The sequence below is a fragment of the Sphaerodactylus townsendi genome, linkage group LG06, assembly GCF_021028975.2.
Source record: "Sphaerodactylus townsendi isolate TG3544 linkage group LG06, MPM_Stown_v2.3, whole genome shotgun sequence".
NCBI lineage: Eukaryota > Metazoa > Chordata > Lepidosauria > Squamata > Sphaerodactylidae > Sphaerodactylus > Sphaerodactylus townsendi.
In genome coordinates, this window is record NC_059430.1 from 51714968 (window position 1) to 51733250 (window position 18283).

Below are 18283 nucleotides of genomic sequence, written 5' to 3' on the forward strand. Positions count from 1 at the left end.
GACATTGCAGATAGAAATTTGCAGATAGAAATTTGCTATTAAACATACTGGTTGGAAATGACAGAACTCTGCCATGTATTTCATGATGCTTCCATAGACACAAAGAGGGATTGCCAATTTCCCTTTCAGACTGCAGTCACGCTAAACATTGCTCCAGAGGGTCTTACTAGGAACAGTTTTTCAGGCAGTTCAAGGGAGTGAGTTGGAAGGCGTGGGGGAGTCTTGAAGAGCTCTAGCGTCATGCGGCACAGCTTTTTGGATTCCAGCCATAATGCATTATATACACAGTTTTTTCACATTGTGAATAAAGCATAGTACATAACTTCTGTGAAGTGCATGTGCACTATTTTGGTTGAGTGCAAACCCCCACATCATATTACTGATGGTTCTCCACTGAAATTAATATTTTCCTATACAGAATTATGGAACATTAAGAACCAAATTCATTAGTCTTGCAGCAATGGCACATACATTCTCTCATCAACTTTGCCAATACAATTGCTTAAGCCAAGTGCTGTGTCCTGTATACAGTAGGGAGATCACAGACCAGGCCCGATCAGCACAAATACTTGGGATAAAGATATCAACAGTTGATGTCACTTGCACATAAGTGTAAACCTAAATATGTTGATGTGTGCATGTATGTGTGTTACCATTAAAAAAGAACCAGCATGGTGCAGTGGTTAGAATGGACTAGGATCTGGGAGACCCAGGTTTGACTTCTTACTCATGCCACGGAAACTTGCTGAGTGACCTTAGGCCAGTCACACACTCTTGGATTAACCTACCTCATGAGGTTGTTCTGAGGATAAAATGGAGGAGAGGAAAATGCTGTAAACCAGTTTGGGTCCCTATTGGGAAGTGAAGTATAAATGAAGTAAAACAAAATAAATCCAATAGTAAATCAAACTGAAAATCAAACATACCACTCTGCTGAAATTTGTTCCTCTTTTTCAGATATTAGCAATGACTTTGGAGAATGCCTCAAGTCAGAGAACTGTGAGAGAGTGCTCTTTTCTGACCTAAGTATAGCAAGAAAGTGGTGCTGAATGCTAGGCAGTAACAGAAATCAGCTTTTGGTGTGCTACAAGTATCTCTGCCTTCCGAAACGGAGAAATAAAGTATTTAAATACTCCAGGAAAACTTTATCTTAGAGAGTAATAAAAGTCAGACAACTATATAAAATATTTACATTTCAATTACTTGAAGCATATTTCAGGATTTTTCTACAAAGGAAGGCAGGGCTTTAAGAAACCTGTTTATGCTTATCTATCACAGATATCTGGATTAAAGGTCTGTATCATTTTTGGTGTTTTTAAAATTTTATGAAGGGTTTTTCTTTTATCTTGTGTTGATTTTTTTGTTCATTTAATAAGCAAACTTCACTGAAAAACTATCATTCTGCATTTGATTTGTGCCACTTTGGTGACAAGCACATGCCTTTAAAACTCAGTTAATTACGGGAATTGCCCCCTACACAAAGAAGTCCGAACATCTATCCTCGGACAACTGCTATGAAAATCAGAATGGTCTTTTGGACAAGGATTGGGTGAAGCTTCTGTTGATGGACAGGAAGGAAACAATAACCTCTACAGTGGCTTATTTTCTATCTCCCATAATGGCTGACAGATCCCCCTACACCTATTCCACCATCAAGCCAAAGACATAAGCTGTTCCCTTGTTGTAAGTAATCTTCTCATGGATTTTTATATTCTCCTTATATTATTTGTAAAATGCCACTAAAGGTCTTTGATTTGATTTGATACAGGAATTAAAAAACAGTAATGAGCAGTCCTAATTACTCTTCCATGTTTCTTTTGGTTCTTTTCAGTATGCAGTTAACTACAATATTTAAATAGACTTTATTTAACTTACCCGTTACTAATTGGGCTGTTTTCTGACAAGAATGAATTTGGTCTTTCCATAAACTGACTAGTTTTCTGCAATAGCCATTTCAAATTATGTGATTGGCCTTCATGTTGAACAGGTTCATTAGCCTGGTAAACAGGGGTAGACAAATGCTAAAATAAACAAATAATACTGCTACTTCTGTTTGAATAGGAAATGACAAGCTGGTGTACATGTTACTATATTCCTATGGTGAGATGCTTCTGTGTGATGGCTCTTCCTACCCTACTGAGAGAGGTGTCATGGCTTAATAGCAGAGCACTTGCTTTTTAAGGTTCATGATATAACTGCTGGAATCTCCAATTGAAGGATCACAGGTGATAAATGCGGGAAAATACTAGTAGTGTCAAATCAGACAGCTGACTGTGATGGGCCAATGGTCTGTTTTTTGTTTGACAACATTATGTATGTATGCACGACAACATTTTGTACAACAACATTATGTGCAGCTTGCCATGTAAAGCTTCTGAATCATATGGTGGCATGGTGACATGCCATTGGGAACATATAGCACTAGTTAATCAACTCTCCACATGTAGATATATGTGGCAAGTCATGCGAGAAGTTCTTGTGGGACAAGGAGATTCAAAGCTGCACATTTGTTATCCACATAAGACAACACACAGACCAGCATTTCTTACTTTATCCAGATGAGGCTCATGGCCAATGAAACTATCTCTATATATATGCTGTAAGCATGCTTTAGGTTTTCTCTTGCAAAAGCAAGATACATTTTAAGATGAAAAGCCAATCTTTCCTGCAGTGTGAGCAGCCATTGTGGAAACTTCAAAGAAACATCCAGCTACAGCACAGATCTCTCCTATTGTATGAATGCCATTTTGTTGGATCACAGCCATGGGCTATAACAGGATGCAGTCATTTTGAAATAATATAGAATGCACATATCCATTCCAATTTACCTAAGCCACCAGCAGGTCATAATCTACATCTTTTTTTGAAATTCAAATTAAGGCTACAGCATCCGTGACCCTCAGTACAATTACAAGGAATGAAATCTCACTGAAATCAGTGAAATGTCCTCCCAAAGAAATATACTTAGGGTTGGTTGCTAGGCCTTTCATTTAGCTACTCTAATGAGAAAAAAATAAACAAACAAACAAGAGGACATTAAACATCACTGTCTGCAGTTTATGATCAACTTATATCTTATTCTGACCACAAATAGTGTTGGGAGCACACTGCATATAGTGAAGAGCATTAAACACAATATAAAGAAAACTGAAACTTCAAAGTTTATCAAATAGCTAACAGACATTATGGTTCAATGATCTTTTGCTGTTCTGAAAATCTTCAGCTGTTGCTTTATAATGCAGGCTTTGGTATTTTTAAAGGACTGTGTCAACTAGCAATTTTTAATCCACTGCCAAATGTGCAGCTGAAGCACATCCTCTCCCCCTCCGCCCTTTCGCTACTGTGAAGTAAAGTGTTGAAAGAATTCCAAAATAAAGGGGGGAGAAATTAAGCAAATGAAAGCAAAGCTACATGAAAAATTACATCTGGGGATGAGGAGGAAGTCAGAGGCTTCTAAAAGTAATTATGTTTTTTCAGTCAATAAATTGCAGTATTAATCAACCCAAGATCCTCAAGGAATGAACAAAGGGCGAAGAGTAGGAAGGTTTCCATGACATGTTACCTTTGGCGAGGGCAACTGGTCTGAGAATAGCAGTGTTTGTGAAAGGAAACGGGCGGAATCCAAAGTTGGCCATTCTTTCTGTATGACAGCCTGTTTAAAAAAAATCAATGAAGTCAATAGTGCAGGGATAATATCAATTTTGTTTTGGTAAGCTGTGTAAAGTACCATTTCAACAGTTTGCATGCTGCTTTCAGTGTTTCTGTGCCGTACATGAAAACTGAAACCTGTAGCGCATCCATACCATGAGGAAACTTTTTGAATTAATTTATATACCTTTTCCCATGTTTTAGAAGTAATTCAATGGAGGGCTTCAAAAGAAAATGATTCCTTTCTAATCCCCTTCTGGACATTTCTTCTCTCTTTCCTGGTTTATTATTACTATTGCTTTTATTTTTCTATTTGTTCCCCAATATACAACATACTTACATCAAACAACTCTACCTTGTTAAAAGTCCAGCAAGACAATTAGATTTAGGGAAGAGGGACAGAGATGAGCAGAAATTTAAAAAAAGTTTAGTGACTTTTTATTATACAAATGTAATATTTATATAAGAAAAAGAGATGTGTATATGTCAATCATATTCAAATATTTGATGTGGGAAAGGGAAAGAGCCACCACAATTGTGTGTATTTCATAAAGTATGGAGCAAGCTATCCCTTGGTAAAAATCGGGAGCTTCATTCTGATTTGGTCCCTTTTCCTGCATAAAAGTTCTCTGTAACCTTGCTGTAACATCTTTCTCCCATTTACGCGCCATTGGTTATATTTATTTCTCTGAGATGGTTATCCCCCCTTTTGGATACCTTAAGATAGATTTTCAGAAATTCTATCTTAACTTACTAAAGAACAACTTAAGTTAAGTAAAAAAAGGCACGGTCATTATCGCTCCTCTTAATAAAATATATAAAGGCAAGGTCATATTACACCTATTTTGAAAGCACTATATTCTAGATGCTGATCAAGAACTAAATTGAATTTGGAATTGCTCAATATATTTCCAAATGCTATTTGGATAATCTCTTTTACTAGAATACTTCTTAGTTTTTTGGCATTATTATTATTTTTGAAATCCTACTGCTTGAGATTTACAACAGTGAGATTATCACGGCTGCTTTTGAAAGACACCTATGATTTATATGAATGGAGAGAATTTGAAACTGAATTATATTTTAAAAATCTAGACAGAATTGGTTCATCCTATTCCCCAATTATTTTAGCCATTTCCCCTGTTCTCCGTTTGTAATTTAATAATATGAAGAACAACACTTCCTCAGTATTTCCTGGTTAAGCAAAATTCAAAACAAAACGTGGAGAGGGAAGTGTTATGATGTGTGTGCGTAGTTCTATGGATTGGTTTTCCCTAACATTCTAAGCTTAGTTTAGCACAGATTTATGGCATTCTTCTTGCAATCATATATGTATGTTGAGGTGTGTGTGTGTGTTTCTTTCTGTTTGTGTGTGTGTGTGAGAGAGAGAGAGAGAGAGCGAGAGAGAGGAGGAGGAGGAGGAGGAGGAGGAGGAGGAGATGTGTGTGTTAGCTATTAAAGAACAAACTGACCTTCATTAATACCAACAAAATCAATTTTAAAGCACTTTAAACAAAACTTCACAAAACTTTTTACTGACTGCATGAAGAAAGTGATTTAGCAATGACACATTTATAGATTTATGTACACAGCTTCTGCCCCAGTTCATTTAATGGTATTGATGGGAAAGTTGTATGATCTTAGGTACACTGAGGGCTCCTTTTTGCAAATGAGGAAAATTGGTGTTGAAACAATTAGCACATACTGGGCACAAGGTTGTCCAAGTACTGCAGTAAAAAACGGCACAAATTCCTTTACTCTTTAGAAACAGCTAAAACAAAGCTCTATGCTTATGCTGGAAAAAATTAACTAGATCCCAGTTAACCTCATCTTGTATATAAAGATATCATAAACACCATTATATATATTTTTTAAAGTGCAGAGATTATGATGGCCCTACAAGAAGGCTAAGTGCTCTGTAATTGATGGCAGACAACTGGATGGAGAAAGTTAACAAGAGATCATTATACCAAATAAAGATTCAGAGGCTGAAATTACAAAAAGGGGATAAACAATTTCAAGAACAACCCTTCATCGTACTTAAAAATGTACTACTGTCTTAGATACTCATTAGCTATTACAGCAGTGCTAGAACAATTTTTCCATGGACTCATTTCATGGTGCACTATAATATTATTTTGTTTGTTTTTTGGTTTAAAGTTTTTTTATTTGTAGTTCAAAATCAAAGTCAAAAACATACACAAGGACAGAAATTCACTAAAATTATAAAGTACTTATTTCGTGTAGACTTTCAGTTTCTTCTACACTGAATATTAACTTTTAAACCCTATACCTTCAGCACTTGGTCATTAAACATGAAAATGCCTGCCACTATGGAACCTATGGAAAAGTGGCTGTCAAGGCTATAGGACACTACAAAGACATTTTGGAATAAAGCAGGAAGAAACATCCACTTAGTAACTGCTGTAGCATTAGAAATTGTAAGCAACACTTCTGAATCTTACAAGTAAATTGTCCAAGTGAAAAGGTCTGGTAAAACACCGGCTGTCCAATGCTTTTAATTCCTCTCCTTTATCTTATGTTATAACAAAGAAGGGTCATATCTAAGAAAAGGCTTACAATCTCATGTGTAAAAACCATTCTAGGAAGTATATTGTTAAAAACTAAATACAACCTGGGCATGAAAAGGGAACTGAGACGGCTTGAACGAGGGTGGCGGCAGGTACTTGACGAGGGGTCAAGACACTCATATCGATCGTTTATGAAGTCCTATGAGAGTGCTGTGAAGGAGACGAAGCGGGCATACTTTGCTTCCGCTATTGAATCTGCTAGTTCGCGCCCAGCACAATTGTTTCGTGTAATTCAGACGCTGACGACCTCTTCGATAGGTCCAAAAGAGACTGATTTGGCATTAGGCTGTGAGGTTTTTGCGAACTACTTCACACACAAAGTCCTGACCCTCCGCCAATCCCTCCCTGCCACTATTGATACGGTATGTGAACTAGAGGCCCCTGGGCCGTCTTTGGGTCCTTTCTTGGACCACTTCAGCTTACTTGACCCAACGAATGTTGACAGGATCCTGGATGATGTACGATCTACCACTTGTCCTTTTGACCCGTGCCCTTCCTGGTTGGTGAAAGCCGGCAGGGAGGAGCTTCGGAGCCACCTGTTGGATATAGTCAACTGCTCCCTTGAGCAAGGAGTTTTCCCTGGTTGGCTTAAAGAGGCAGTGGTCCGCCCGCTCCTAAAAAGACCGCACTTAGATCCTGGAGATCCGGCCAATTACCGCCCAGTTTCCAATTTACCATTCTTGGGCAAGGTAATTGAGCGAGCGGTGGCGGCTCAGCTCCAGCGATTCCTGGATGACACAAACGTACTGGATCCCTTCCAGTCTGGCTTCCGCGCTGGTCATGGGACCGAAACGGTGCTGGTCACTGTTGTGGACGACCTCTGACTACACTTGGGCAGAGGCGGTTCGGCGCTGTGGTGTTGTTAGATCTCACCGCAGCGTTCGATATGGTAGACCATGACCTTTTGGTCCACCGCCTCGCTGGTATCGGGGTTCGAGATTCAGCCTTAAATTGGCTGATCTCGTTCCTCCGAGATCGGGGACAGCAGGTGGCATCGGGGGGTGAGATCTCCAAGCGTCGCCCCATTATGTGTGGGGTGCCGCAAGGAGCGATACTCTCCCCGATGCTTTTTAATATCTACATGCACCCCCTGGCGAGTCTAGTTCGGAGTTTTGGGCTGCGGTGTCACCAATACGCTGATGACACCCAGCTCTTGTGGAGGGCAGCCCGACCTCGGCCCCTGATGCTCTCCAGCGTTGTCTTGATGCTGTGGCTGGTTGGTTGAGTGCAAGTCGGCTGAAGTTGAATCCCACTAAGACGGAGGTCCTGTGGCTGGGCCGGGGGGAGTGTCCGGTGGCCTTTGTCCTGCCTACCCTTCTTGGCGAGACGTTAAAATTAACTTCGTCCGCCAAGAGCCTACAAAGTTTCCGCAGGGCCTGTAAAACGGACCTGTTCCGCCAGGCGTTTGGCCAGCCGGGATGATATCAACCGCAATAATAAGTAAACATCTGGCCTCCGGTGGGTTCATAAAAGGGGGAATAGAATAGTTGAAGCCATCTCTAGTTTAATATTTTATGTATTTTAATTAACTTATATTTATGATGTTTTAAATTTTTATGTTGTTGGAAACCGCCCTGAGCCTTCGGGGAGGGCGGTATACAAATATAATAAATAAATAAATAAATATAAATTAAAAAACTCATACCCAACTAGGTAGTAGCTTTGGACTGTCTTAGTTTATCAACAATCATGCAACCCATTAGTGGTTCCGTGCAATAGTTCAAAGCAATAATCTGATTCATTGAATTCAGCTGAAAAGGCAAGACTGAGCTGGGTGTCATCCATATGATGATGACTCTTCAGACCAACCCTCTGCATGACCTCTCTTAGTGGTTTCATGTAGATGTTAGACAGCTTAGGGGACAAAGCAGAGAGTATTGGAACCCCATATCTGAAATGCCAGGGGTACAATGCCATCTTTTGAAACTGAATTACACCACCAAAGTTCATTGCCCTTGATAACCATCTCAGTCAGCTGGGCCAAAAATGACATGATTGATGGCAATGAAACTACTTCAGTGAAACAATAAAGCCACACTCCCCCTGTAAATGTCAGCCAAGGTGATCAAAACAGTTTTTTTGTTCCAAAACCAGGTCTAAAACTGAATTGCACATGACTCAAGATAATCATTTCTTTGAGAGCCATGAGTTATTACTACCTGTTTGCCCACTTGGCCCCAAAGGGGTATATTTACTGTTGGTCGATTAAATTCTCTGTGTCTAAAAATGAGTTATTATTGTTATCATGGTTGATTTCACAGCTGCCAGTTCTTCAGCTGGTTGTTGGCTCCTCCTCTTCTTTTTCAATGGCATAGAAAAGGGAGTTACGAAGAAAGGGTTTCACAACTGCATCCTGCAATGCATCCATAGTGGTTCCATCCTTTCTACCACTCCAGTGACCAACTATGCAATCATCTTTGTGGCCAACTACTGTATGCCAAGATAGGCAAAATTTGAGAATAGATGTCAGACATAGAATATACACTTCCAAGCAGTTTAGTGGACCATCTCCTTGTTTTCCTTCTCCTTAGTTTCTCCTTCCTCCATGTACAACCAGTGAGATTGTTCCTTCTGTTTTAGTTCTCTTTAGAATTAGACTTCATTTAAATACAAGGCTAAAAATTTGTTAAAATAATATTAAACTGATCACTAACAGCACAATCCTGATGGCTACTGGGTGCACAACAGACAGCCACTGGAGTAACTATGGTGGCACGAAGCTGATCCCTGACGAGTTTTGTTAGTGAGCAGCTGGCAGGAAAAATAGTATATTGCTGGGTTTTTGGAGGCCACAATTGTGTCAGCTTCCCCAGTAACTCCACTATGAAGTCTCATCTGGGTTTTCTGTTGGCATAACTTTTACAGGGGGCATTCCCAAGCTGGAAAGTCTCAGTGAGCTGACTAACTCTGGCCATGACCCCAGAAAAGTCTGCAACAACACCATTGCAGGAGCCTATGCTTTGACTGCACTAATGGGCAGAAGCAGAAGGGCATCAACAGTGCCTGATAGCAATGGAGTGGTACTGGGAGCCTGTGCTGGTGTAATTGGTCTTCACGCCAACCTATCTTGGAAATATGCTCAGGGGCAAGCTTTTTGGAAAATGGTGCCAGGGCCAAGCTCTCAAATGGTGCCCCCAGCTGCTCTGGGTGCCATGCCTCCCCCAGCTGCCTCCCATCAAACTCATTCTCTGCCTCTTCCTGCCAAAAAACCCCTTTTGATATAGTACCTTTGAAAGTTGGAGAGTTGCTGGGTTGTGGTGACCTGCTGCTTCCCCGCCCACTCCAGCCTGCAGGTGACGGGGCAAGTGAAGCAACAAGTGAGCAAGGTGAGTTTGGAAGCTGGGCAATCCCTGGCTGGCTTCTCTGTCAGCATTGAACTGCACGGCCGTTTCTTTGCCCAGCTTGCCCGCTCTTCTTTCCTTTTTCTCTGCTTCTTCCTTCTGCTCCATCCCAGGAAATGGAAAGAAGAGTGGGAAAGCCAAGTAAAGAAGCGGCCGTGCTGAAGTCCTACGCTGACAGAGCAGCCTGCCACCCTGTCAGGGAGCGTTCGGCTGACTTGAGTGGCTGGCCATGGATTGCTCAGCACCTGAACTTGCTCACTTATTGCTTTACTCGCTGTCTCTCCTGTGGGCTGCAGAGCGGGGGTGGTGAAGCATCCAGCTGCCACTGCAACCCAGAGAATCTCCAACTTTTAAAGATACCATACAAAAAAGGGGGTTTTGGGCAGGGGCGGCAAAAGAGAATGGTGCCTCGACATGACACCTTAAAGCGGAGCCTGGCTTGTCTGCCCTTCTGTTGCGCCAAGATCTGCTACTGAATATGTCATCGTAAAGGTCACCTGGCTCCCTGACAGTATTCACACACACCCCTCCCAAAACTGTACTGTAAATAAATGGATATGAATATATTACTTTGGCTATGTGAGTAAATTTTGGAGGTTGTTTGTAAACAGCAGAATCCCAGAGGTGACATATTACATACTTCTCTCTGATTTTTTATTCATTATTTTGTTATTCATTGATCATATTAGTTCAGTTTAGATGTTGGTATTTTTCCTAATTTGTACAATATTTGTATTTTTTATTCATGCTAAACAATAACTGCATAATTATTTGTAAAAAACAGCATTGCAAATAAGTAGTCTACTTGCATTAATCCTCTAATTATATTAATATACAGCAGATTATTGCATTGATAAAGCAATTCCCTAAACACCTTTCTTTTTTTAAAAAAAACCCCATTGAACTGAACTATCTTCCATCAATTGTCAGAAATAATTTATAGCAATCTTAATCTACTCCAGCTGACTTCCAAAGTACTTTTGTTTGGACTGGATACATTTTCGTTGCTCTGTCCTTGCTGAATTCCATTCCCTCTTTTCCCCTACGCCAGAATTCAGATATGAACCGTTATTTCAAAAGTGATTGGAGAAGGGATAGCTGCTCAAAATTCAGTCCATTATTTGATTTTTGTTTTAGCAAAACATATTAATTTCCTTCCTTGCAAAATACTTGTCAGACAACCTGCAATGTTTTCTCTGGGAAAAAATATTTCCCCTCCCATAACTGCTTTACTATATGCTGAAGAAGTTAAACACTGCAATCTGCCGGGGGTGGGGGGGGTGGGGGGGGGTGGGATACAGAGGTGGCTGGGGATGATGCTGCAAAGATGGCGCCATCCTGTCTCCACAAGGGCTTTGGGTGGTGTGGAACGGAGAGTTTTTCGAGAACCCTTTGGCCACCTGAATTGCCCCATATGTGAAACAGGCCTAATAAAGGTTACTGTACTGTACTGTACCTGAAACAGGCTTATGCTGAGGTTGCAGGCCTGGAGGGTGGCATTCCCAGGCTGGAACACCAATGGAAGCTGACGTTAGTTGGCTCCACTTCCAGGAATGCTTCAGCTCACTGCCCTATGCCAATGTCCGCTTGAACTCCAGCAAAACTCTGCAGCAGCTCCCATTTTCAGGTTTGCCTGTTGTGAATGCCCCTTATGCCAGTGGAGGGTGGGAATGGGCAAACACATTGGCACAGCCCTCTGCCACTATCTAAGGTCATTTATTCCCCCATCTGGATTGGGCTGCCCATTTCTTTTTTTAATCATTCCCAAAAAATAACATGGGCACTAAGTCAATGCTGCCATTTTAAATTCCCACACAATTTCTGCTTAAGTGGCCAATGCCGTTCGAACAAATGGGCATACTATGTTATCAACTTTAATAAGTAAACAAAATCTTGTTAAATATTTGGTTAGCACTAGGTTTATGATCAGTGTTTCATCCCAAACTAGCAGAGGAGCATATTAGGGCTAAAAATGTAAAATAAAATGTAGTTGTGTGAAAATTAATTTATAAGAATAATGTTTTTAAAATAAAAGGTAAATTACTGAATTACATGACATCTCTGTGTTGGGAGTGAAAGTGGCACAGATGACATCACATACATTTTCAGCAGCAGCATGTGGAATAAATGCAACTGAAGAGAAAAGAGGAAAAAATTTCCAAAACAATAGGGGGAAAGGAGATGTGCAGAATGATTTCACAGAAAATGTTTTCAAGAAATACGGTTTGACCACCGAGAAAATCTGTGGTAAACTCTGCATGTGGAAAAGGCCATAGAAGCCAATTTTTCTCAAACTATATTGTTAGAAACTACATTGAAAACTACTGATTTTATAGGTGTCCAACTGTAATATTGATAGAAATTTATTTCTGTACCAAGAATAATAGCTTTTAAAATCTTCTGGACAGATTTCATATTATTTTGTACGAAGAAATTGCTTTGATCCATGAGAAAAGCCAGAATATGAATATTTAAATAAATAACAAACATAAATGTATAAAATAATAAATTCGCTTTCGGTGGAGAGTGGTATATAAAACCAACCAACCAATCAATCAATCAAAGATATCATTGTCTACCCTCCATTTTACATTCACAACATCAACCCTGAGTAACTTGCCCAAGTCAACCCAGCATATTTCTATTGCCCAGTGGGAATTCAAAATTGGGCATCTTGTATGCCACTCATGTGGCATATGCCATCTGACCCTAACCACTCTACCACACTGGCTCTTGCATTTGATGAACAAATTTGATGAACAAATACACTTAATCTTTGAGGTGCCACTGGACTCCTGCTTAATTTTGTTCTGCTAATTAAATAACATAGTTTAGTGTTACATTTCAGTCCAACATGTAAGATTTAAAGTGCTTTACTTACATCATCAAACATAAAGTAATTCACGTTTACTTCTTGACAGTCATCTTCAAGATCATCAGCTTTAACAGCTGCCAGGGCACTAGCCAGTTTCCTTCGCAGATGAAAACCTCTCCAAAGTGCCTAAACAAAAATGTAAAGCATGTTAGATGAGGCCATAGATCAAATCCAAATCCAGATTCTCTATGTTATCCCATTAGGAAGATAAAACATAGCAGACTTTTTTTTTTTTTTTGGGGGGGGGGGGGGGGGGAATGCCTCAATGATCTGTTTTTTGAACTTTATTTGACATGTAAAAGTATAAGATTAAATATGAGCACATGTCTAGAGCTCAGAATACTCAGGAAATTTGGCTCAAGTAAGGAGAATGGAATCCTAAAACTCCCTCAACTGCAAACCAAGGTCAACTAATTAATTATTTGACAATTCCTTCAAGACTTACAATAAGCTTAAGGGAAGAAGATATACGAAAAAGAATTAAGTGCGAACTTTCAAATTACTAGGCACAAAAATACAAAACACACTTAAAATGTCACACTGATTAAACCTGACAACATCTGTAGACACATCAGCAATTAAACTTAGGCCAATCACTGTCACCTCTATAATCAATTTTGGCTATTTTTCCAAGGAAAAAAATTATAATATAAGAGAGTTTGCAGTAAAAAAACCCCCTTCACTTTTTTATTTGCCCAGAATGCTGGCAGAACACTTGTTAGCTACAAGTCACCCTAAAGGTTGTGGTTTTTAGAAAACATGAACACTATTGGACACTAACTGTATTGGACGTCAGCATTTCAACCCAAGGTTTAAACTACTTTGAAACTCTGGTTAACATCTAACACTATTTAGCATGAATCTGAATGAGTTAAGGATGGGGTCCTCTTAAGCCTCAACTTTGCTTAAGTCTGGTGAAAAATGGTGAAGAGGTCAAAAAGGTACAGGGGCACTTGAGCTGCACTTTCGATATTTTATAGCCTTTGCTCTTTTTGTGTGTCTAATGTTCTGACATATATGCTATATGGGAACTATAAATGTGCAATATTGTTTGGGATTTTGTTTAAAAAAACTGTCAGGGAAGAAAGCAGAATAGGAACAAGAAGAATTCACAAGGCTAAAATAATAATGAGATGGATCTTGCTGACAAGTGATTCTTTGCACTGGTAGAAGAGGCTATACTAGTGCAAGAGTGAGGAGAAGTTTTCCTCTTCTCAGTGGTACCATTTTCTGGCACTTACAGCTGGTCACTGGTGGCTGCTGGGAGGGGAAAGGAGACTGCTGTTTGGGAAGCTATAGGATCTAACCCTTTACTATCCAATAAAAATAAATAATAAAGGCCAATGCATTAACTTGTTTAACCTGTGGTTCAGTTTTACAGAAAGCTCTCTTGGTAGCAGATATTACAAATAAATGCAGCAATTACTTTCTTGTTCACCAACATCAAAACTTCTCTGCAGACAAGTTTGCAAGTCAATATAGCATAATTAAGAATATTTTTATCTCTTATGTTTACGAGGGTAAAAAATGGAGCAGTGACTGATGAGGGGGATTTCAATAAGAGACACAACACTTTTACAATCAGTGATTTCATTAATACAAACAGCTCCCTCCCTAGCTTTTGTTTGTCCCATGGACAAAAACACCTACTCAATTATTAATTATTAATGTATTATTTTTATTTTAAGAATGCCTAAGCTGCTTTTGCACTCAAAAAGGATCCTCAAGGTGGCAAACATCAGGACATTTCAATATTAAAATGGCATTTAAAAAGATATATAAAATAAACAATTAATTAAAACATCAATAACTCATTCAAATAGCATTTCAAATAAAAATATCTACATATATAAAAGGCAAGGCATATTGGTTTTTAAAGAGGTGCACAGGGGCGCAAGTGGAGGGGATAGGATGCACTGACACGAGCCTGTGCAAGGCAGATTGGTGACAACTCAGAATTTTGTAGATCCCATCGTATTTTGTTGCACACCAGGTTTTACTGTTAGTTTACAAACATTCAGTTCAAACATATAAATGCACAAACATGCATAACAACACAGTAAGGGAGAAATTGCTGGAGGTATGCCAAACAGAACAAAAAAACCCTCTTCTACTCCTGGTGAAAGACAATGTTAGAGGGAGACAGATGAATCTACCTAGGGAGGGGGTTCCAAAGTTTTGAACTGAGAAGGCCCTTTATCACATTGCCATATCTGGCCTCAGATAGAGCCTCAGAAGATGACTGTAAAGGATGGCCAGGTTTATATGGGAGGAGGAGTATAGGACTTCAAAGGTCAATACCAGCACCTTGAGTTGAAACAAGAAATAAATTGGAAGCCAGTGGAGATGAAACAGGGCTGAAGTGATAAGGTCCCACTCTAGTCAAAATTCTGGCTACAACATTTTGTACCACTGTAGCCTCTGAAGTGTCTTCATGGGAAAGTATCGTAGCACCTGAAGTATCGTAGCAGCTTTATGCTTGTCCATAAGATGATGACCCTCTTTGTACCCAACAGTCTTTTTTCTGACACAGTAGTTTCGCCAAAAAGACTGGATTACAGTTGCTGCCATATGTAGCCTTGTATAGAAGTTGATCTCTTTCCGAACTTTGTAACCTCGCCAGTATGATTGGATAATTGTGGCTGCAGAGCTATAAATATCAGAGAGAGAAAAATACTGAGTTCAGGAATGATACATGCCTGGTCTTTCTTTGGAAGTCACTTTATGCACATACACAGTGTATGGGGACATTCTGAAGACCATTTTTAAGGCCTGTTGTACACTTACTGCTGCAGAGCAGCTGGGTGCCTTGCTGTGGGTTTCCCCCCATGATTTCCCATTCTGAAGGAGCCCCCTGCTGCAAAGCATCCTCCATTTTGGCTACCAGTCACTTTCTCCTGTGGCTGCATTTTCTGTGTGTAAGTGCTGTCTTCTTCGCAAGGGGGTGGACTATCAAAAATTCAAGAGATTTCACTAGTCTGTTGATTTTTTGATTGGCCAGCAGCCTGAAAAAATGAAGAGTAGTGTGGCTGGAAGAGCAATTGGGTGAACAGAGAAAGGCAGGGAAGTATGACAAAACCCAGAAAAAACGTAGTACAGTGTTTAGCTTCATGGAGAAAGCAAAGTGACAGAAAATGTCATGTTTTGCTTGCATTCAAAAGCCACTTGGCTTTTCTGATCTGCTGTATGGTGGCAAAAAAGTTGTGAAATTGGAAGTCTATGGCAAAGGGAAAATACACTTGCTGCGAGACAGAGCATAAGTGTGTACATGGTCTCAATTTATTTGGGCCACCATTTTTATGTTTCACAGTTTAGAGAAACACTAATGGACAAAATCCTGAACTACAGATCCATATGTATTCATAGGTTTAAGCAAATGGGGACAGTACAACAACTGAAGATGGTACTATGATGAATTTTAAACAATCTGGTGCTGTATTTAATTATTCCATTTATATCCTGCCTTTATTCCATCACAGAACATAAGATGGTTTCTGTTGGATTCCCAGTAGATGTCCCATTCAAGAGTGTTGACCAGAACCAGACTTTGTTTTAATAAGGTTTATGTTTCATACAATCTCCAGCTATACTGGCTGTTGTGGGTTTTCCAGGCTATGTGGCTGTAGTCTGATAATTTTTGCTTCTATGGCTGGCATCTTCAGAGGCATGTCAAGGTAAGATGTGTTTCTCTGTGCCTCTGAAGATGCCAACTGTAGATGCAGGTGAAACATTAAGAGCAAAAACTACCAGACAACGGCCACATAGTCTGGAAAACCCACAACAGCCAGTATAACTGGAGATTGCATGAAACATAAACCATATTAAAGCAAAGTCTGGTTCAGCTGATTTCAGCTGTGAAAGCCTTCCATAATACATCCAGCTATATCTTTAAAGTATAACACAAAACAGGAGCCTAATCCAGTCCATCCACTTTGTACCCCTTTTCATGAATACAACTATCTATATGTAGTGGGGCTTTTGAAGGGGGAGGAGATTGGTATATATCAGATAATATACAGGAAAGTGAATTATCAATTAAAAAGAGTGTTTTTGCAGCAAATAAAATTTGCATGCAAATAAGCGTGTTACCAAAAACACGAACATTTAATCCTCTTGAAGATATTCCTACTTGTGTGACAGGAAATATGTATAAGACTTCATTACATCAAAATGTACTTACACATACTGAATTACTTATTCATATTTCAAGGTCAAGCAATGAAAACGGTATTCCTGGCAGTATATCATGTACTCTGAAGAACTTCAGGATTTGCTAGTTCTATATCTAGTACTGTCACAGTTGATATAATATTGAAACAGATCAACTGGGGCTGAGCTATTGTTCTTCTATAGCCCTAATAGGTCTCAGAATATAACAGCATCCCTTAAGAAGCTAAAAGAAAGCTGAGTGAGATTATTTCACTTTGTCACTGGACTGAATGCTTGTTCTTTTGAATTAGCCAACCTAACACCTTTATTTTTTTAATTAGCTCACAAGTGGAGACTACGAACAAACTGAGAACCTGCATATGAGAGGGTTGTTGCTATGAAAATCTCAACTCTTATAAAAACTGTTACTTTCGAGCAAGTTGTAAGTAGTATAATAGGAGTACTGCAATGTACTGCTATTATTCATTCTCCTCCTCCTCAGGTTTAAAGGCTCTGCTTGTCTCTGTGACTGCCTTCTTTGTTGCTGTGGTGTTAATGCCTTCTGCCTCTCCGGTGAACAATGTGTTTACCTATACCAGTGATTCCCAACCAGGGTTCCGTGGTGCCGTGAGAATGTCCCAGGGGTACTGCGGCAATGCTACCAGCCCCCCTCACTTTTGTGGTGTCTTCTGCTAGTGCCAGCAAGGACAAGGAACTAGCCCAGGGGCCAGGACCTGCCATAAGGTCAGCAGCCACTTCCTGCCCCACAGTTCTTCCCTTCACCCTGGGAGGAGAAGGTGGTGGGGTGGGGGTGGCAAGCAGGGGCACTGGGAGGGGAAGGTGGTGGGGGTGGCAGGCAGGGGCACTGGGAGGGGAAGGTGGGGGATGGCAGGGGTACCATGAGATATGAAGAGTGAGGTCAAGGGTACTGTGACGTTGAAAATGTTGGGAAACACTGACGTATATCATACTGGATTTGATGATGTATACTTTAGTGAAAACACTGCTTTGAACAAGGCCTCAAATACATTAATGTCAAGATTCTGATAAGACGTTCAATAGAATTTCTGTATCATTCTTATTCCATTATTGATGGTTGAATTGGCAACACATCTTGAAAATATGTAAGCACAAGTGACTCTGAGACTCTGCCATCAACTGCACCAAACCAAAGAAATTAACATCCCTCCCCCTCTTTACTTTACTTTGAACAAGTGTGCGTAGAATCAGACCCTTAAGGGTGACTTACATCTCAATCCCTCTCCCCATACTTGTGAGCACACTATCATGGGCAGAATATATAATGACTTATCATGTTAAAATGTTACCCAACCTGCCCACAGGACATAACGTAGAATATAAATGTAAGCAATTAAGGTGGTTGATTTGAAGGAAATTGAGTCAGAAGTTGAGACAGTTTGATGGACCAAGAATGCTCTGAAGGTGGCTCCAAGTTCAGATTTCCAATCTACAAGCAACTTGATTCTACAGATATGCATATCTGTTATCTAATATGGGGCAGAGAATCATATGCAATATAGCTATAAGTGTTCTGAGATGAGTGTATGGCAAAAACCCATTGTATTCTTCTTCATGTTGGCTTAGGCCATAAACTCAGGAACATGTTTATGCGCATGGATCTAACACATAGATTTTGCAACAGGATAACGCTCATATGT

The 18283-nt window shown here is 39.9% G+C and overlaps 1 protein-coding gene across 1 annotated transcript in view; it reads right to left on the reverse strand.

Moving 5' to 3' along the window:
- Positions 1–18283, reverse strand: part of LRRIQ1 (leucine rich repeats and IQ motif containing 1) — a 120392-nt gene that overhangs the window by 47510 nt on the left and 54599 nt on the right. The window contains exons 17-21 of the mRNA XM_048501554.1: positions 14910–15105; positions 12462–12581; positions 3563–3652; positions 1876–1997; positions 927–1022 (exon numbers count right to left, since the gene is read on the reverse strand). Of these exons, the coding sequence (XP_048357511.1) occupies positions 927–1022; positions 1876–1997; positions 3563–3652; positions 12462–12581; positions 14910–15105 (624 nt within the window). The remainder of the gene's footprint in view (positions 1–926; positions 1023–1875; positions 1998–3562; positions 3653–12461; positions 12582–14909; positions 15106–18283) is intronic.